Raw genomic sequence first — 22,652 nt, 5'->3', positions numbered from 1 at the left:
ACTAATTTGTTTTAAAATAGCCAAGCCACCTTGTTTAGCAAGGAAATTAAATTTGTTAAAATAATATTTTTATTTAGTTAAGGTTTTATTTAATAGCAAGAGATAATCATGTTGTGTGTTAACTGGCTTATAACAGTTACTGCTTGTTAAATTAAAACCTTTCAGGCTAAATGTTTACTCAGTAATATAGATAATGAATGATCTGATGTTTATGGTCCTATGTATATTTTCTAAACATGTAAATGTAGATATATTTTTTTTTTGTTTGCACCAATTTAATTAATTTGTTTGTATTGATAAAGTAATACTGACTTCCTGTTAACAAAAATTGTTTTGGAGTTTATTGGTAAGGATGCAGTTGTAATTAAAGCCAGTGATGGGTCTACACATTATTAAGTTTTATATCAATAAAAGGTTCTCTGAATCATGCAGGTACCCAGTTACTTTTGGCAGTATAGTGTATATATACCACTTAAATTAATTCTTCCTATTTCTATTATTTGTAAGATCTTTTTATATATATATATATATTTTTTTTTTTCATTTTTTCAGGTATTGTAACACTGAGTACCATACATTATCATTGTGTACATATATTTTCTTTATTAGCGATAAAGAATTGTGTAGTGTGTAGTCTTTAATTAATTGCATTATTTCAAAATAAGGCCTTGTTGTTATCATAATAAGACAAACAGTGTTATAAAACCAAATGTGTAGAAAATTTTCTATTTAGTATTTAGTACTTAGTATTTTCATGATGTTAGCCCCCAGTCTTATGACTGTGACTGGCATAATGTAACAATTTTCTGTTGCAATAAAGACTCTCTCTCTCTCTCTCTCTCTCTAAGTCAATCTTTATAACAGTTACTTGTTTATAGAAATTTAGTGTGAATTAAGAGTACAGTATTTTAAATATGTTTATTTTATAGTGCTTATCATTTGTTGATTTTTAACATTTTTTCCTCTTCTAAAATATTTATCATGGTTCACATTGAAGCTATTTATTTACTCAAATAAATACACTTGGCAGGGAAAGGAATGCAAATTTTATTTATTTTATTATTTTGGTGGAAGTAGCTTTTTGAAATTCTGTCTTTTCATATTCTAACTTAGTCCTGAATAGTTGACTTTTACATTTGCAGAATATTGTAGAATTTACTGTTATCATTATTATTTTTTCTTACTAGTGTAAGTGGTCAAGGAAAGGGTTCATGAGGACAAGATGGAATATTAATGGAACCATTTTTGACCTTGTTAACATTCATTTGTTTCATGATGCTTCCAACTTTATTGCAATGGAATCAGTAGGTGTTACAAAGTTGTTTTCATTCACTTTAAATGTATTCTTTTTTTTTTTTTTTTTTTTTTTTTGACTGCTGGTAATTAACACTAATGCTGGTCAACAAGGTTTTGGTAACTTAAAAGAAAACTGGCTTTTTAATTAATTCTGTTATATTAATTTTGAATCTGTACATACAGATTTAAATTGATTGAATATTTATTCTTTTTCTCCTATTAAGAGAAGTGAAGAGTAAATACAGTTATTTCTTTATCAATTAATTACTAAGATTATAACTTTTTAGAACACTTAATAAACCTGTAGGTTTACGTTCTTTAAACTTAGTCATTCAATTTAATTAAAACTGTATAATATTTATTACACTTCTCCTGATGCTTTTTTCTTGTCTCTTTTCTCTCTCTACATATGTATCTCTTCATAAATGACACCATGTTCGTGAGTCATACTTAAATATGCATGTGAAGTATGTGCATACTTGTAAAGCTTAAAGTATTGCATTAAAACTAACTATATTTTCTGTTTGCCTGATTTTAATGAAATTTTAGATGGCTCAACAAATTTTTCTAAAAGAACTAAATATAAAATTTCATGAATATCCATCCACTGGGAGTTGAGTTGTAACATGCGGACACACGGGTGGACACGGTGAAGACAATAGACCAGTGGTTTTCAACCGGGGTGCCACAACAACATTTCAGGGGAGCCACATAATTTGGATTTAAGTTACTTAAACTTTTTTTTTTTTAAATTTATATATTTATTTCATTATAAAAAGGTGTACAGTATCTTTTTAATTTTGTGGGATAATTCTCTTATCCCAATTCTTCCTGTCAGTACTACATTAGGCAGCCTGTGTTGTTTCATCCGGTTCACATGTCCAAACCACTGAAGTTGTTTTTTGTAGATCTTCTCTATTATTCTTCATTCAAAATTTAGATCTCTCCTTACTTGTTCATTAGTTTTATGTTCTCTCCAATTTGTTTTATTGATTTTCCTTAGACATCTCATTTAAAATGACATTATTTTTTGCCTTTCTTTCTTATTTATTCTCCAGTTCTCTGATATCTCTTTATCATAAGTTGCTGTGGGTATGATGACAGTTTCATATAGTTTAATTTTTAGACTATTTGAGGTTTTATTGCTCTTTCATATGTTTTTGAGTTTGTTCATGTTTGTCCATCCAATGTTCAGTCTGTGATTAATTTGGTCAATATTACTTAGGTTTCTGGTTATTATAGAGCCCGGGTATACAAATTTTTGTACTTGTTCTATAATAAAACAAGTACAAGTACTTGTTCTATTTGTTGATTTTGGAGTTTATGTCTTCTATGTTTTTTCCAATTTGCATTACTTTGGTTTTGTTTATATTAATATTAATTCCATAATTGTTGCTTGCTTTATCAATGTTTGTTAATATTTCTTTTGGTTCTTTGGTTTCTGTTAAAATCACAATATCATCTGCATATTTTATGTGGTTTATATTTTTTCCATTTATTATTGTGCCTCTTTCTTCTTCAATTGATTTCATTAGTTCTTCTAGGTAGATATTAAATAGATATGGAGATAAAGGTCATCCCTGCATGATTCCTTTCTCTATTTCAAATTTCTCTGTTTTAAGGTTGTTGAATTTTACGATTGCTCTTGTATTTTTGTAGAAATTATTTACAAACATGATTATTTCATGATCAAGTGGGATTTTTTGAAGTTGCTTCATTAAATTTTCTCTGTTTACAGAGTTAAATGCCTGCTTGAAATCGATGAAGCACAGATAGAGGTTTATTTAGTACCTCTTTATAAAGAACAAAATTATTATATATATATATAATTTGTATTATGAATTGTAATTTTGTTTATAGTTATATTATTGTAATAACTATCATATAACATTTTTTTAATATTATATATATATATATATATATATATATATATACGGAGAGAGAATCGAATCTAATAGGCAGAAAAAAATTCAGTAGGGGTGCCACAAAATGAAATGAATTACTTAGGGGTGCTGTTATTAAAAAAAAGGTCAAAAGCCACTGCAATAGACACTTAGCAGATATCTATGTGAACATGCCTAAAAATTCAATTTACTCATTTTTATGACAATTTTATGATTTTTATAACACTGCTCGAAGGTAAGTATTGGTTACTAAATAGTGCCAAAACAAACGTAGAGAGGATATAGGAAGAGATAATACATAATTATGAAACATCCTGTTATGAGAGCTATTATAACAGGTTCTTGAATGTTAGGCTGGCTGTATGTGTGATTATTTTTGTTTTCTTTGCGCACAACAAAAACAGTTTTTGTTGTGTGTGTGCATGGACAGTGTACACCAAAGCACAATGTCAGTCTATAACAAAAACAGTTAAATATGCTTATTTCCTCTATTTTAGGTTCAACATTGAGGATTAAGACATACTGGGCACTGTATATATATATATATATATATATATATTGCATATTTTTCTATGTTAACCTCATTCAATGGATGTCATTCACTGTTCCTGTGGTATGGTATAAACCAACCAGCCATAATGCAGACTAACAAAATTCTGTCTTTTTTTATTAACATATTGCACAGTATTCTAGTATGTGATTTAAATGTCTCAGCACAACCGGGAGAACTTTTGCAAGAATGGAATTTTCTAGTTAATGGATTAAGAATTTCTAATATGGTTAGGAAACAGTGATACATATATGAAAAATATATGTATCACTGTTTCCTAACCATATTAGAAATTCTTAATCCATTATATAAATTATATTAGAAATTCTTAATCCATAATAGAAAAATATATGACTATATTAAGAGATAATACAGGTGAACCTCAAAAATTCAACATTTTTGAATATTTCTCCGGAGGTCGAGCCTACAGGGGCTGAAGTAAAGTAGGCTGGCCAGACTTAAATAAAAGCATCGCAGGTGCCAGATTTATATGTTATGTTCCATTAATAATTCCAAATACCAATTTCTTTCTATTTTATGTATGCATAGACTGTATATCATTGTTATTATGTACTTGCAGCATATAAAGTACATAGTAACAATGTACTTGCGGCATATAAAGTCATTCGTTTTGAAAGACATTCAATGCTAGTTTACAGTATAGTACTCAATATAGTACAGTAGTATTTATTTAGTTTTTAAGGCTGGTCAGTTTTCTGAAATCATATTGCACTATCATATTGCACATCTCGTACTAAGAGGCAGAATTAAATCCTGTAACCTTTATTTCCTAGGTAATTTATTACCCACCAGTTGTTAATCTGTATTGCCAGACCAATCTGGCAATACAGATTAACATTTTAGCATTTTTAACATAGCTGCGAATGCTGGCAGCTGTTGTTCTGCGGAGATCATAGGGATAGACTCTAATCCCTTTGATTTCCACAGAACAACATACTGTATTATCTATTAAGAATAAGAATTGCCTCTGAATATTTAGGCCAGTTGTTTTCAACATTTTTTTAATAACAGCACCCCTAAGTAATTTATTTTGTTTTATGGCACCCCTACTGTTTTCTGCTTGTTTGATCCAATTCTCTCTTAAATATATACATACATACATATATATATATATATATATATATATATATATATATATATATATATATATAATATTAAAAAAGTATGTTATATGATAGTTATTACAATAATATAATTATAAAAATTACATTTCATAATACAAATCATATATATACAGTATATAATTTTATTCTTTATATCTCTTTATTCTCTTTATATTCTTTATATTCTCTTTACCTCATTGTGTCAAATTCATCTGTTGTCTACCGTTCTCCCAACTCCACTAATCACTTGGAGCTCTTTGACTTCCTCTCTTTGCAACTTGACTTTCTCCAGTCCAACTTTACTAACAGTGAGGTAATTTTCCTTGGTGATTTTAATGTTCACAACTCCAGCTGGCTTCTGTTTTCTAGTCACACCGACCCAGCAGGTCGAGACGCTGAGGCTTTTGCAATTACTAATGACCCATAACAGATTGTTCATTTACCTACAAGAATACCGGACAATCCTAATCATACAGCCAATACGCTTGATCTTTTTCTCACAAACAACCTTTCTAAGTACATGGTCGAAGTGAGAGGTCCTTTAGGCACTTCAGATCACAACTTGGTGATTGTCTCTTCTCCAATGGAACCTTTATCTCATGGCTATTCCCAAGCTCGTGTTGTTTGGCATTACAAGAATGCAAAATGGGATGACCTGCAAGACTTCTTTTCTTCTTTTCCTTGGTCGGATTACTGTTTCAAAAGTTCTGATGTCAACGTTTGCTCAGATCATGTCAGTGAAATTATTCTTGCAGGAATGGAATTCTTTATCCTACACTCCGCTTTAAAATCCCGTCCTTTATCTAAACCTTGGTTTTCCAATAAATGTGCTAAGGCTGTTCAAGAGAAGAATGTTGCATATCGTAATTGGCTTGTTTCTAATTCTTCAGTTTCATTTTCTGCTTACACCAAAGCTCGCAACAATTCTAAAGCAGTTATTAATCAGTCCAAACTAGAGTTCGAACAGGCTAAGAGTAGAAAACTTGCTTCTTTCCCTAATGGTAGCCGAGCATTCTGGCCTCTTGCCAAAGCTATTGGCTGCAACTTTTGCCCATCTCTGCTCCCACCTCTGTCCAAACCAGATGGTTCTGTTGTCACTTCAGCCAAGGATAAAGCTGACCTACTAGCATGCCATTTTTCTTTCAGCTCATGTATTAATGATCTTGGTAAAACACCTCCCGCCATTCCGAACACGCTCCATTCAATGCCTCCTGTGGTCTTCCGTTAAAAGGATATCAGAAGGATTTTGGATGAATCTTGATGCTAAGAAAGCTCCAGGTCCTGATGGTATTTCTCCACTTGTTCTCAAAACCTGTGCTCCTGAACTTACTCCTATTCTTTGCCGCCTTTTTTCACTTTCTTATTCCAAAGGTGTTTTTCCCTCTGCTTGGAAATTTGCTCATATCCAGTCAGTTCCTAAAAAGGGTGACAAATCCCTCCCATCCAATTATCGTTCCATTGCAATTACTTCTACTCTTTCTAAAGTAATGGAGAAATCAATTAACCACCAACTCTTAAACTACCTAGAAACCTTCCGTCTTATCAACGATCGCTGGCATAGATTTCATCAGTGTCAATCCACTGGTGATATTCTGGCTTATGTTACCCATTTATGGACTAATTCAATGGAAAGGTTCGGTGAAACACAAGTAGTTGCTCTTGACATCTCAAAGGCTTTTGATCGTGTTTGGCATAAAGGTCTTCTAAAGAAGCTTCCATCTTATGGTTTACCAAATGTTTTTAGTAATTGGTTATCCAGTTTTCTGTCTGATTGCTCACTGAGGGTGATGGTAGATGGCTCTCTGTCTTCTAACTTCTCCACTAATGCCGGTGTTCCCCCAAGATTCAGTTCTTTCCCCCACTCTTTTCCTCTTATATATTAATGACCTTCTTCCATTGACTGGAAATCCTATCCATAGTTTTGCCGATGATAGCACATTGCATTCCACTTTCCATTTTGAGAAACCTTGTCCTGCTCAATCAGCTTCAACTTCTCGAAAATCTGCTACCAATGCCTTAAATGCCGATCTTCAGGTAATTCTCCAGTGGGGCAAAGACAACTTAATTGATTTCAACCCTTCTAAAACTCAGTCTTGTCTTATATCTCGCAAAAAGGATTCTTCTGCTCCTATGCTTATCTTTAGTGACACTCCGATTTCTAGGCAAAACGATATATCTCTTTTGGGGATTACCCTGACTTCTAATCTCTCTTGGCACAAGCACATTACAAATATTGCTTCCTCTGCATCTAAAAAACTTGGTTTTCTCTTTCACTCTCGGCGTTACTTTTCTTCCAAACAGCTGCTCACTCTGTATAAATCGCAAATCTGCCCTGACATGGAATATTGTTCCCACATCTGGGGTGGTGCCCCCAAAACCTCTCTCAGGCTTCTTGATTCCATTCAGAAGAGGGCAGTTAGGTTAATTAATGATTCATCTCTAACAGAGTCTCTCCACTCGCCTTCTCATAGATGTTTCTTTTTTCCTTCTCATAGATGTACTGTTTCTTCTGCATGCCTCTTCTACAGATACTTCCATGGCCACTGTTCTTCTGAATTGGCTTCTATAATTCCCGCTCTCTCTTTCAAAACAGTCTGAACACGTGCCGCCACCAGCCAACATCCATTTGCTGTCCAACTTCAAACCCACAGAACCAACTTTTCATCTTCTTCATTTATTCATTTATTCATTCAACTGCCGTATTCTGGAACAACCTTCCTTCATATGTATTTCCTGAAAATTACAATCTACAGAAGTTCAAGTTGAATGTCAACAAATATCTTCTTTAGTCTTCTCAACCTCCAGCCCAAGCCCAGTACTAAGTACTATAGGTTCTAATACCTCTCGTGTTTGGGGTTCACGTAAAAAAAAAAAAAAAAAAAAAAAAAAAATTCTTTATATAGAGGTACTCAGTAAACGTCAATTATAGATCACCACCAAATTAAACAGATACTGTATACCTTTTTATAATGAAATAAACATATATATATTTTTTAAAAATAAGTTTAAGTAACTTAAACCCAAATTACATGGCACCCCTGGAATGTTGTTGCGGCACCCTAAGGTGCCACAGTACCCTGGTTTAAAACCACTGATTTAGGCTGTGCATATCTTTCAAAAAATCGAGATTTAAAAATCTGGAATGTATTGGTTACCTAAGAATGCCAGATTTATGAGGTTCTGCTGTATACAGGGTGATTCAATAGGAATAGTAAATATTTTGGGAGGTTAAAGTATTGATTATTTTGAGTAAAAAAGTTCATACAAACATATGTCCAATTCTCAATGGATATGGAGATACATCTGTTTGAAACTGGTGAGCACAAAGCCATCATGAGAGGTATTAAAGAATGATAAATGACTTATTGTTTGTATTTATTTATTTTTTTGGCAATTATTTACAAAACATAAATAATTGACAAATTTTTTACAGTTCAATAAATGTTCGAAAATCCCACCGCCAATCTCAGTGCACTTTGCTACTCTTGTGGTAATATGACGTGTTGTTTGTCTGAGATCATCTTGACATTCCTTTGAGGGCAGCAGTAGTATCCAAAATGCGAGCAAGCAATTTGTCTCTTGTATTCACCTTTTCTTTGTATACTGCTCTTTTCATCAATCCCCACAAACAAAAATCTAATGGAGTGAGGTCTTGGAGACCTTCGTGGCCAATGAACGGGACCTGTGTGGCCGATCCATCATTCATGGAATATTTGATTTAGATATTGTATCGCCAGACTGGTATAATGTGCAGGAGCTCCGTCATTCTGAAAGTACATACCAATCCTTGCAGCCAAGGGAACATCCTACAATAGTAGTGGAAGTTCACTTTGCAGAAATTCTGAGTAAATGGGCCCTGTAAGACAATTTTGTAACACAACAGGCCCAATCAACTGATTGTCAATGATACCGCACCACACATTTACAGAGAAGCTATTTTGAAAATTTGTGTCTACAGTGGCATGTGGATTTTTGTCTGACCACCTATGAGAGTTACAGGTGGCGTTGAAACCGTCATGGGTAAAAGTAGCTTCTTCGCTGTACAGTATTAATGGAATTAATCAGCGATTAGCATTACCCACCAACAAAATTCCAATCACTGGCCTTTGTCTCCTGATTGAAGGTGTTGCACCCACTGTATGTGAAATGGATACAAGCCGTGCTCATGTAATGTTCGCCATACTCTTGTCTGTGGAACACCGTCACAGGTAGAAATTCTTCATGTGCTAATAGTAGGACTGCATTCTACTGACTGAAGAATGTGTTCTATTTTGTCCACATTTTGTTCATTTGCACATTCAGAAGAAATATGAGTGCTGGAAACTGTACTGTCTCATGCAGTTTGGTGTAAACACTAGTAAACGCTCTTGAATCCGGTATTCTGCTGTTAGGAAACTGTCAGCGGTATTCTCTACAAGCAGCAGTAGCACTTCTATCACAAAAAAACCATAGACAAACACCATTTCGGCATATTCAGCAGGTGTGAAGATGTGCAGCATTCTTAAAAACATTTCTAACACTAAACAGCATCAGGTTATAACTGCTTCTTGGTCACATCTGATTCAGGGAGCTGTGCAAGCCAGTTTCAAACATCTGTATCCATTGAGAATTGGACACATATTTATATGAACTTTTTTACTCAATAATTGATACTATAACCTCCCAAAATATTACCATTCCTCCTGAATCACCTTGTATTTTAAGACAGTAGAGAGAGAGAGAGAGAGAGAGAGAGAGAGAGAGAGAGAGAGAGAGAGATACGGGTATGTCAATGGCAGCTAGCTGTGAAAGTTGCTTTGTATGTGCTGTTGTTAAATTCTTTTATAAATATGGTTTTAGAGTGTTTACTTTAAATTCTTTTGTGATATACAGTCTGATAAAGTCTATCAGGTTTGACTATTTCTGATAGGGAAAAGGTAATATTTAAGCTAAGATTATGATACATCTCTTGGCATTTAGAGCATTCTTTGTTCTATCAATTCCAACTGCCCTTTCAGTGGGTAAAAGGGTATATCAAGCTGATTAGTAGTACAGTCAGTCCTCATATAACACGTATTTAAACCACACAAATTCGATCATACACGATTTATAAATAGGCGAATGATATCATGTATAACACGAACCAAATTCGCTTATGCATGATTTGCCTTTGTGTTTACAAGAAATGACAATCGAACGCGGAATCACCCCAACTGAACGCAGCATGATAGGAATGAAGAGAAGATTCTGAAAATGTATTTCTGTTTTTTATATCAGTGAAGGGGAAACACATTTCACCATAATAACATAAAAACCCACACAATTCCAGCTATCGGTATTATTGCAAATGCAATTAGATTACCCATTTATGACAGATTCCACTAGCAGGAATGCAACTGGAAATTGTTTTTATTGTTTTATAGTAGTGACCCCCAGAAATGTTCTTTAGTAAAATGTGAGCTAGTGAGGTGTTAATAGTGTGTCTCTGCCTTTACGGTGTTGTTTTTTCAGTTGTTACACACGTGCAGCTTTGTTTATGTGTATCGAGTGTGCCTCCTCATTTTGTAATTGTGCTTTTTCCCTAAAAATGAGTAAAATACTTAAAAGGTGTGAAAAGGAAGCATCCCGGTGAAGACACTACAGATTCAGAGAGAAAAAGAAAAGCAATATCGATAGAGGCAGACTGGGTCAAAAATTCTTACCCAGCAAAATTTGTAGCGGCCTCATACTAGCATTTATGGCCAAAATCACACTGGCCTCCGGCCCACCACTCTACCTACCAGGAAACTTCTGATTCGGGTAATTGCGGGCTAGGTGGCTGAAATGGGTGGGAGCGCCATCGTGCATGAAGTGTGCTTGTTGACGAATGATCAGTGGCATGGCGTCCAAGAAATCAGGAACGTTGTTTTCCAGAAAGTTTCTGTACACCTGCCCTGTGAGTTTGTTTGGAAGTACATGGGGTCCAAATAACTTATCACTAAAAACACTCACCCAGATGTTGAGGCTGAACTGCTGTTGGTGATGGAAAAATTGAATGTGGGGTTTTCCTCAGCCCATACATGCTGACTGTGAAAATTTTGGATTCTGTCTCGTGTGAACTGTGTTTCATCTGTGAATATCACTAAGGCAGGAAAGTGAGGAGTTGTACCACACTGCTGCAAGAACCACTGGCAGAACATTACTCACGCTGGGTAATCTGCTGGTGACAAGGCCTGTACCTGTTGCAGATGGTACAGATACAGTTGGTGTTCTCGCAACACTCTCCAAATAGCCGACTGGGCTAGCTGGGTGGGTAAAGTGCCTGCCTGGCAACCCAAAGGTCGCGGGTTCGAATCCTACCTTGGGCTTGGATCAAAGTACTGCAAAAAAAAAAAAAAAAAAAAACCTTGGGAGGTGCGTTATGGCCACAGAAGCCAATGCGCCAACAACTACCAAAAAAAAAAAAAAAAACTCTCCAAATAGTCGAATGTTGAACAGCCAGTTGCATTGCTATTCTGTGTGTGCTGATTCCAGGAGTTGTAGATCTTGGTCGTCCTCTGTCGGCAGCATGAGACGTAAAGGTCCCATGTTCACAAAGGCGGTGATAGATACCTTCAAACATTTTACTGTCTGGACATCTTCGTTCTGGGAACCTTTCATGGTACAAATGACGAGACTCCAGAGCATTGCTGTCCATCAAACCATACATAAAGTGCAAATCCGCTTCCTCCTGATTTGAGTACATGGTCGGAATGGAAAACCACCAGATTCTGTCAGTACCTTGTGATGGTAGAGGGCGCTGTATCGTCCAGTGTGGCTCATGTGTTCTGAATGTGCTCCTGCTTTTTGAGATATTTAATGCGTTCATTGACAACCCCCTTATGTGTAAATATGTTTTCCTAGAAGTTAAAGTTGTGGTGAGTTCATAGGTGATTTTTTGGTTGTTGGGATCGTGGGGTTGTGGAATTATTTGCATGAGATTATATTACAAACTGAGTAATTGATTTCATAGTGCTTATACATATATCACTGAAATCTCCCATAGAGATACCATTATCCCATAGACTTTGTATGGATGATAATGGCGACTTGAAATATTCCTTTTTTTGAAATTAGTCATGGAGACGGAAAACATTTACTAGCGCCATCGCAGTATTTTGACTTAATATCGTTTGTTCATTAGTTTACTTAAGCCTTCTGCTGGATAACATTGTGGGCTTGTTTGGGCTATCATTTCTCAATCTTAAAGTTGATATTTCTCCTCATCTATTGGTCCTTGGGACCCCGTTATTGGTAGGTGAGGATCTTATAAAAATACTTAATTTCAATAATTTTTCTGGCGCCCTCAGGCTATTAGGGACTGAGATCTAGACACTGCTTTTCGAAGATTTCAGAACTTCCCTTCCACTTTCCATCCAGCTGGATAAGTGAAATACATATTAAACATAGACATATTGATATAACTCTGTCTTTAGGGTACTAATGAGTATCCTATTAGGATTGAGAAGACAAGTTTAGAACAAGAGGATAGACAATAGTCGTGTGGTTTTTTTTTTTTTTTTTTGCCTACACTTATCTGACATGGATACTGACTTGGACCAAGTTAGGATACTGACACAAGATATTGACATTGAGAATTCTTCTGGATCAGAGTCTACGGATTCATCTAAGAAAAAAAAGGGATGCAGGGGGAAGAAAACTCCCAAAACTCCTAGAATTACTCAAGCTCGAGGAGATAAAAACATTGTGGTGGAGAGTCCCTCTGTTTCGTTGGCTTCTGAGCCGCCGATGGTCATTGTCGATAGTAACTCGATTCCAACAGAATCTTCTGAAGATCTTTCTCTAACAGAGGGATTGGACCTGGGTGGGTCTTTGAATGCTTCAATTGTATATGCGACGGTTGCCAAAATCAGGAAAGCTCTGGGAGAGTTTCTATCAAAGGATTCTAGCAAGATAACTAAGTCTGCCTCTAACCGCATTCATAGTCTATGGGCGGATCTAGAGGCAGTTACCACCGCAATCTTAATTGACAATGAACGACTTAAGACCAAAGCATCTGAATTGGAAATCAGAGCAGGTCTTTTGGACAAGATGATACAGATCCAACGTGATCTACATCCTCATAAGACTTTTACGGAAGTTGTTCGTGGTGGGACAAAGCGAAATAGACAGACTCCTGAAATAACAGAGATTCCTCTGCTAACGTCTTCAGTGGAGGTGGCAGCTTCTTCGGGCAGACCAATTGCTGGTGAAGATAGGATGGATTCCGGAAGTGGGATCTCTGATTCCGAAAACATGCTAATACTTAGGCCCTCAGCAGAATCTTCCCTGGCGTCTAGCCAGGATATCAGGAAGGCAGTTACTGAAGTGATTAAAAAAGATCACAAGGACATGAAAATCAAGGGTGTACGTCTTTTGAGAAATAAAGGTGTGTTGTTAGAGACAACAAATCCTGATGATGCCAAGAAGATCTCAAGTGCTTCTGCATTAAAAAAAGCAGGATTATCAATAGAAAAACCCAGATTGTCCGATCCTACAATTTTGATCTACGGTGTCCCGAAGGAATATTCTAAGGAGGATATTTTGGAGGATTTAATTAATAAAAATTTAAAAGACTTTGGTTTTAGCCAGGAGGAAGTTAAGAATGAGATTACATTCAGATTTAACTCTGGCACCGGAACCAGAGTGACCAATTGGGTTATTGGTTTCAGCCCACGCCTTATGGGACACGTGATTCAGAGTGACAAAATTTATCTAGGTTTCACGTCACACAGATTTCGTAAGTTTACACTTGTAAGCAAATGCTTCAGATGTCTAGGATATGGTCACAGTGCGCAGTTCTGTTCCCATAAAGCTGTATCTTGTGGCCACTGCGGGGGTGGAGGCCATGTTTTTTCTGACTGTATTCACAAGGAGGAACAACCACAGTGTGTTAATTGTAAACGTAGAGGTAGGGATTGTAATCACTCGGTCAGGGATAATAAATGCCCTGAGTATCTTAAAGCTGTTGAATTGACAGACCGAAGAACCAGACATGAATAATACAACGGTAATTGATTCAACAAGTGTAAACCTGCAATACGGCGAAATAAAAATTCTTCAGATTAATGGGCAAAGATCTCGTGCAGCGGCGGACGAGATTAGGAAAGCTGCTGATGATCTGGGGTTTGATATTGTATGCTTGCAAGAACCGTATTACTCTTCTCAGGTAGGGGGTTCAGCGTATAAAGTTATAGGATATCCAATTTCGGCAAGGATTATTGCCTCAAGTGACGATCGACCCAAGGCCGCCATAATTATCTTTAACAGTGAACTAGTAATAACAACTATCTCAAGTGAATGTTCTGCTACCACAGTTTGTATCCTGGTTTCCTCCAGGGACCAGTCGTTTTATCTGGTTTCCCAGTATTTTCCTCCCTCAGAAGATATTCAGCCAGCCTTACACAGACTTGACAGGGTATGTAGCAGATTTTCAGCTAAAAACTTACTAATTACAGCAGATTTCAACGCTAAGTCTACACTTTGGAACAGCGGCTTTTCTGATGCTCGAGGCGAGCAGTTGGTTGATCTGATCTTGGATCATAATCTCTGTGTAAAGAACTTGCCAAATAAACCATATACATTCTCGACGACAAATGGTGAATCTAATATAGATGCTACTTTAACCTCCATTAATCTGGTGGATAGGGTGCAAAATTGGGACGTCAATCCGTATCTAATTAATAGTGACCATCGAGCAATCACCTTCTCGATTTTACCGGAGGATAGGCAAGTGAATATAACAATAAGGGATTTAAGGCGTTTTCGGATGGACAGAATGAACTGGACCAAGTTTCGTGAATATCTGAATACAATTTTTAATGGAGATAACAAAGTAATCATTAACACCTTAACAGCAAAAGAATATGTTTTTCTGGTTCAATATCATTTATATCAAGCGATGGCCTACTCGACGAAAAGAAAACAGACAGGAAGAACTTCTGTCCCATGGTGGTCTTCGACACTAGCTGAATTGAGACAACAAACTCAACAAGCACGAAAAGCATACCAAAGGAATAGGCATCTATCGGACGCAGACACTCAGGCTTTGAAAAATGATTACAGAGACTTGAGGAAGAGGTACCATAAAGCAATTGCTGATAGCAGGCAAAATTGTTGGCAACGTCTGGTGAAGGAAACAGGAAATGCTGACCCTTGGGGTATAATCTATAAGCTTTCAAGAAATAAACTTTTGTGTGGTGAAATTTACAACACGATAATTAGAGAGAATCAAGAAACTTCGGACTGGGAATCTACAGTCGAAGGGATAGTGAGTAGCCTATTTCCGGAAGATTTGCCGTTTATGGACAGCCCTGATCAAGCGGAAATTAGACGCATTAATCGTGAATATAAGGGGACAACCGAAACTGCCATTTTTAATATGCTTGAGCTAGGTGCTGCAGTAGCTAAATTGAACCATAAAAAATGTCCTGGCATTGACCTCATTGAGAATCAAGTAATTGGAAAATTTTATGAATTCTTCCCTGAGATTTTATTAAACTTATTTAATAAATGCCTGCTAGAAGGGCTTTTCCCTCTCGAATGGAAGCTTGCGCTCTTAAAAATCTTGCATAAACCGGGAAAGCCAAAAACAAACCCCAGAGCATACAGGCCAATCTCTTTATTGGCAAATCTTGGCAAATTATTTGAAAGGATGATTGCCCCAAGGATTTTTAAATTATTTACAGAACATAATCTCTCCTCTGATTGCCAGTTTGGATTCAAAAAAGGACGTTCCACTGAGGACGCAATCTCAACCCTGCTGACTTACATTCAGGAGGCAAACAGCAAATATGTTCTTGCTGTTTTTATTGACTTTGAGGGCGCTTTCGATTCCCTTTGGTGGGAGAGTGCTCTCAGGTCACTGCAACTGGCAAAGTGTGATGACTACCTGTTCAGAGTCCTCAGATCTTACTTTAAGGATCGACAAGTTAGAGTATGTGCAAAGCATTTATCATACACGACTACCGTTTCAAGAGGATGCCCTCAGGGTTCAGTCTTGGGACCTCTCTTTTGGAATGCAGTGCTAGACCAGTGGCTCACGAAGGATAGCGATGAGTTCATCAAAGTTGCATATGCAGATGACTTGGTGGTGGCGGTGCAGGGAGGATCAAGACAAATTCTCGAACAAAAAATTCAGTCAGTTTTGAATAATTTAGTGGCATGGGTGGGTTTGAATAAACTAAAGATTTCTGTCACCAAGACCAATTTCATGGTGTTTAAACACCACTTCGATTATGGAAGGCCGCCAAAGGTAACCCTATATGGTACTCAAATTCCATATGTACAGAACACCAAATATCTGGGTTTAACTTTAGATGATCGTCTCAGGTTTCATGTACATGTCACTAAAATCAATGAAAAAATCAAAAAATTCGTAGCTGCAGTTGTTAGAATTTCCCGCAAGGAATGGGGTTTATCCAAAAAAACTCTGGTATTGTACTACAAGACGATATTTCTTCCCATTGTAGATTATGGTGCTGGTATTTGGTTTGCGGCTGCTACCAAGGTTACAACTAAAGCCAAGCTTCTGTCCCTGCAACGTACAATGTTGCTTACAGTTATACGCGCTCCAAGGACAGTGTCGACAAATGCCTTACAGGTTATTGCAGGTACCATCCCCTTGGATTTACACATTATTTTCCGAGGTATTGTATATAACTTAAAGAAGGGAAGGGCGTTACAAATATTGAATATCACCTCTAATCCAAATAACAACATAAAGGAGGAAAAACGTAGAATTTGGGGCGAGCTTGTGAATTGCTGGCAGAAACGTTGGGATTTGAGTGAGTATGGAACCATTACAAGAGGCTTCATTCCAGCCGTAAGCTTTGCAATGGACAGGAGGGTGTCGTCTTGGTTTGCTCCCACCATGACAACGAGTTACTTAATCACTGGACATGGCTTAAGGGCCAAACTATTTGAAAGAGGATTAGAACCTGACCCCTACTGTTCGTGCGGTGAGGTGGAATCTTGGAGACATGTCATCCTTGAATGCGGACTGTATACTTCAGACAGGCAGGAATTACTAAATAGGTTGCCAAACCTCACGGAGAATAATTTACCTCTCTTGGTTCAGAGGTGGGACATCTTTGCTTTGCTTCAGGAATTCTCGGCCAAAGTTTTTAAAAGAAGATAGGAGCTAAGAAATCTATTGCAGGATACCAATTAAGGGAAGTGCTGCACATTTGACGACAGAACACTTCGTGTAATGTCATCTTTATAGGATGTTTCTTGTCTACAGCGAGATGATCTTCTGCTCCTGGACACCCAATTCAGGCTTGCATTTGTGGATGGACTCTAAAGTGGAGATAATGTTAATGTTAATGTTTCTAAGTGTTAAGTTAATGTAAGTGTATGTATTTGCTATTTGCATGTAAATAATCGTATAATGTTGCTTTTTTTTTCAACAAGTGTACATTGTTCTTAGTTGGAAAATTTTTATTTTTATTTTTTATTTTATTTTTATTTATTTATTTTTTTTTTTTTCGCTGGCCTCCAAGTTTGGGCAGCCTTGGGGGCGGGATTGCTGGCACCTACCAGTATAGCACTACTTCCGGTAGGTGCAGGATTTGTGCATTACAGCACACATAGAGAATGGTGGATCCAGGTGTTAGTTAATCCCTGGTGGCAAAATGGCCTGACATAATGCTCTTTTTTTCAGGCCTGTCTTGCAGACGTTCTGAGCTTTCTCAGGAGTAAAAGGTGGAGATGGGCTTGTGTCTAGGAGCCACCCTTCATATCAGGACACACACAATCAATGTACAGAAAGACTACAGTATATATAAGAGCATGTATATAAATCTGTATATAAATATTGTATATAAATTGATTAATATTGTATGTAAATTGATTAAGATAACTTGAGAATGTATATACAGTTGTGTGTTAATAAATAAAAATAAATAAAAAAAAAAAGTACCTTGTGATGAAGGAAATCACCTGCGGGAGATAAGACATTCTGGTTAATAACTCGGGAACCAAGCATTTCCGGAACTATGTTGATATAAAATATTTTTATTGTCTACGTATGAGGAACTCATTCCTGAAATTAATCCGTGTATTTTTGAGACACTCTGTATAATTATGTGGTAACTACTTACGTATCAAAGTTAAACTTAAAATTCTAATTAAAATCATGAATTTAATTGATCTAAATTTATTTTAATTGATTTAATTTAATTGATGAATTTAATCATGATAAATGTGTCGATTTTGGCCCTTTTCCTGGTAAGCTAATAGGAGTTTTAATTTTAAATCCCCCACAGCGTTACCACCCAACAATAAAGTCAACCAATCCTTTGCCACTTTGAAACCTGGCATGTTTTTTCTTCTTTCAATATGAAACTTCTTTTAGGCATTCGTTTTCAAAAAAGTCCTGCTTCATCTATGTTAAAAACTTGTTGAGAAGTATAACACATAATACCTCTCTTCAATAATTTTAAGTTCTTTTATGAAAGTTTTTCGGCTCCTTGATCTGCACTTGCGGCTTCTCCCTGGATTTTAAATTTATTCAACCAGTCTTTACTAATTTTAAATGGTTCCTTTTTTTTTGTTTTGTTTTAGGTGAGTTTTCTTCAGATCATCATATAAGCTAATCTCTCTCTCTCTCTCTCTCTTTCTCTTTTTTTTTTATGATATTTAACTTAACTGAATCCTGCATTGGATATTATCTTCAATAAAATTAGTGAAAATCTCTCCATTTCAATCCTAATAGCCAGCCTAGCCCTATTTGCTTGCAGTGGAACAGCTGTCTTTCCCGCTGCTAAAATTATTTCTTTATTTTTTATAATTGTTCTTACGGTTAAACTTGCCAGTCCCAAATTATGCACACATCCTTTTGTCATTGACCGGAATTGATTCGCTCCAAAACATCTAATTTAATTTTCAAATTCAGTCTTTTTCTTACATTTGTAGTCTTCGTACTGCGTCCAGACCTCGTTGCTTTTTCATTCTTATCCACCATTATTAACTCTTCTAAAATGTAACTGCGTTGGTTGCATTAATTATGATACAATGTGAGTAAACTGTCCATTACGCATGATGTCTAATACTGTGCTGAGTGATGACTAGACTTCGGATAAATGCGTTTAATGCAAGTAATATACTTGATAATTTTTTTAAAATGTTGATCTTGGAACTACATAACAAGTCACTGTACTGCAATTAAATTAGCGTGCAAGAAAATTTCACTGAGCGTGAGAAAATTTCTCAAGTTGACATGGGAAACGTTTTAATTAAAGGAGGCAGCAATGGAAGTAAGCAAACCCTTAGCCATAATTATGAGAGCTTCCTTGGACTCAGGGGAGGTACCCATGGACTGGAGATGTGCAAATGTGACCCCAATTCACAAAGGAGGATCAAAGGCTGATACAAGTAATTATAGACCTGTGAGTTTAACTTCTGTTCCCGGAAAATTAATGGAGGCACTGGTTAAAGAAGCACTGCAGGATCATCTAGACAAGACTTCAGTTATAGCTCAGACACAGCATGGTTTTGTCAAGGGGAAGTCTTGCCTGACCAGTTTGATTGGATACTATGATGCAGTCACAAAAGAACTGGATGCAGGGAATAACTTTGATATTATATACTTGGATCTTAGAAAGGCTTTTGATACTGTTGCACATGGAAGACTGCTGCACAAATTGGAGCAGTGTGGCATTGGAGGCAAATTGCTGCTGTGGATAAAGGGGTGGTTGAGGGGGAGAAGACAGAGAGTGGTAATCAATGAACACTGCTCATCGACTAATGTTATTAGTAGAATCCCTCAGGGTTCAGTATTGGGTCCTTTATTGTTTTCTGTATTTATAAATGATATTGATGATGGTATATCAAGCTTAATGTCCAAGTTTGCAGACGATACAAAGGTTGGCAGGGTTGTCAAGGACACTACTGACACTATGCTGCTGCAACAGGATCTGGAAAGGTTGAGCAGATGGGCTGAGAGGTGGCAAATGAAGTTTAACATTGACAAATGTAAAGTACTACATATGGGAAACAGCAACCCCAGAGCAACGTATCAACTCTGTGGTACTACATTGCCAGTGGTAGAGAATGAAAGGGACCTGGGGGTGGTTGTGCAGGCAGATATGAATTTTTCTGAGCAGTGCAGACGGGCTGCAAGAGTAGCTCATGGTGTATTGTCAATGATATATAGGAATTTTTCTAGCAGGAATAAGGAGGTGATTATTCCCTTGTATAAGGCAATGGTCAGACCACACCTAGAGTACTGTATACAGGCCTGGAGACCTCATTTCAAGAAGGATGTAGAGATGCTGGAACGAGTACAGAGAAGGGCAACAAGATTAGTGAATGGAACAAAGGGGTGCTCTTACGAAGAAAGGCTTAAGTTTTGTGAATTACAGTGTCTGGAGACTAGGCAGCAGCGAGGTGGTCTGATAGAGGTGTACAAAGCCTTGAATGGTTTGAGCATGCTCAATGCTGATGGGATTCTTCCTCTTGCTCAGAGTAATCACCTGAGAGGGCATAAATTCAAATTGAGAAAAGACAGATGTAGGATAGATGTGCGGAAATTTGCCTTTAGCCAGCGGGTGGTTGGTAGGTGGAACAGACTTCCATCCCTTGTTGTGGAAGTTGATACCCTAAATAAGTTTAAAGCTTGGCTGGACAGGTATTTCGGACGAACAAGAGGGGTGAAGTGGAAGTGGTTATTTGTTATTTATTTATTTTACTTTAATTTTTTTTGGCTGATGCTGCATAAGCTTGCTTTCTTGCATCAAATGCCTCTACTAATGCTAATGCTGTTTTGCTATTCATTTTCAAGTTATCGACTCCATCAAATGAAATGATTTCATTAAATATGCCAAAAATGCAATCTGCAAAAGAGTGTTATAGTGATTTGTGACAGCATTATAGTCAGATATGGGTTATACTATAAGAACAGCGTTATAACAAATCAGCATAAAATAAACCGAGGGCGTGCTTTACATTGTGTTGTCTCTATTATTACTGATGTTTTACACATTATCTATTCTCTGTTTGGGATACATGTTAATTGAATGGAGTCAGGTACACACTGGAGTGATCTCACATGTGATAAAGCTGTAGTGTTGAATTGGAAGATGTTGCAGGTTTTACGAATTTTGAAAATGTGCTAAGGAATCTGATCTCACTGATGGTAAGAGAAAACTAAGTCTGTAAATTTCGAACATAAATACAGGAAAAATTGGAATTCTTCGCATAAGCTAGAATTTCGGGATCCAAGTATGTCACAGAGTGAATTATCAATGGGTGTAAGCAAAGAATCTTCTGAGGCTTCTCACTCTGGAGGTGTAAATGAGAAAATGTTGGAATGGGAGAAGGTTCTCTCAGGTAATTCCATCATATTGGCAGAATTGCATAGTGGGTTATTCCATGTCAAGTGGCCTAGGGGTCCCTGCTCGATCATCTTACGATTCCTTCAAGAGTTTCAATAAAATTGAAATTTTATTGAAACTCTTGGTGTGGATGTTTAAACAGGTTTCAAATGACGTGCAAAATTTCAGTTCAAAATATAGTATGCTTGAAGCACCAGCACCTTTTTTTTTTTTTTGTATAGATCACTTGTGTTATGCAGAATAAATCACAAAAAATTTTCAAAAGTTAAGTGTTACTGTTGCACAACGGTAAGAGATAGTGCTCTGAAACTTGATGTACCTAGTTAACTTTTGGCAGAGAATGCAAAACGTTTGGTACCCAGGCTCAAAAACCTTCATATTTTTTACAATGTGGTCTAAAATTGGCACCAAAAATTTCTCGCAACAAATTTAAGCAAGACTTTTGAAAGTCATAACTTTGAAATAAAAACCTTTGGTACCCTCTTCTTTGGGCATTCCACTTTCCAACTGCATGAATTCAGCCTAACTAAATATCAGCTCTTATACTTGTTTTCTGGCTAAGATATTTTCCTTCAAAGATAGACTCAAAATTTGAAAGTCAAATTTGACCTATATTAAGAGGCAAATATCTTAATGTGGGACACCTTCAATTCTCTCGTTTTTGCCACCACTGGAAAGAACAGAGTTTCACTACAAGGATCATGGTTTATCTGTTTTGTTCTTAAAGCCTTAAAATTAAGCCTAAATATCAAGTAATTTTATGTGCCATATTGTTATTTTGTGAGATCTTTTTTGTTGCAGAACACTTCTTTAATCCTGCCTAACTAGAATAATCTAGAAATAGAGTATATTCTAGAATTCTGGAATATTCTAGAAGAATATTGATTTGTCAGTGGTAGACTACCTGAAAGACCTAACAAAGGTAGACATAAAATCAAGCCAGAAGCAGTGTCCATCATGCCGAAAAGAGTCTAACAGCCAAAAAGCAGCAACAGGAACATCAACTTCATCTGGATCAGATCATGATGAAAAAATGCATATGACTGAAAGCTTGAACACAAGTTTGAAGGGTATTGGTATTTCTCCTCTGAAATTTCAGCAAATGGCTAAGAGAGACTCACAAGGCTATGCCAAAAGGAAGGCAAGTCAAGTACAAGATGTAATTGCCAGTAAAATTGCATCTATTGGTGGCTTGGATCCAAATGACATCATGGAGCCAAGTGCAAGTCATCAATGTGGAAATTGCTTAGATTACAATGAGCTGTTGAAAGAAAAGTTGTTCGTATCAAGTCATTCAGAGAAAAACTTCAAATGTTAACACTAGCTCCAGTTAGTTGTTCCATAAAGAAAACAATGGAAGAGTTTAGTGTCTCAGAAAGAATGGTCAAGAAAGCTAGAAAACTTAAAGCAGAAGAAGGAATCATAGCCATACCTGGAAAAAAGC

At 36.5% G+C, this 22,652-nt stretch overlaps 1 protein-coding gene across 2 annotated transcripts in view; it reads left to right on the top strand.

Moving 5' to 3' along the window:
* 5PtaseI (inositol polyphosphate-5-phosphatase A) overlaps positions 1-22,652 on the top strand; it is a 400,034-nt gene that overhangs the window by 140,515 nt on the left and 236,867 nt on the right. For both annotated transcript variants that reach the window (XM_090385500.1, XM_090385499.1), the window contains exon 7: positions 1,188-1,304. In XM_090385500.1, coding sequence (XP_090241626.1) covers positions 1,188-1,304 — 117 coding nt within the window. The remainder of the gene's footprint in view (positions 1-1,187; positions 1,305-22,652) is intronic.

This window comes from Mastigoproctus giganteus, chromosome 11, assembly GCF_048544385.1.
Source record: "Mastigoproctus giganteus isolate SK-2022 chromosome 11, ASM4854438v1, whole genome shotgun sequence".
Lineage (NCBI taxonomy): Eukaryota > Metazoa > Arthropoda > Arachnida > Uropygi > Thelyphonidae > Mastigoproctus > Mastigoproctus giganteus.
This window is presented reverse-complemented; position numbering and strand designations above follow the sequence as displayed.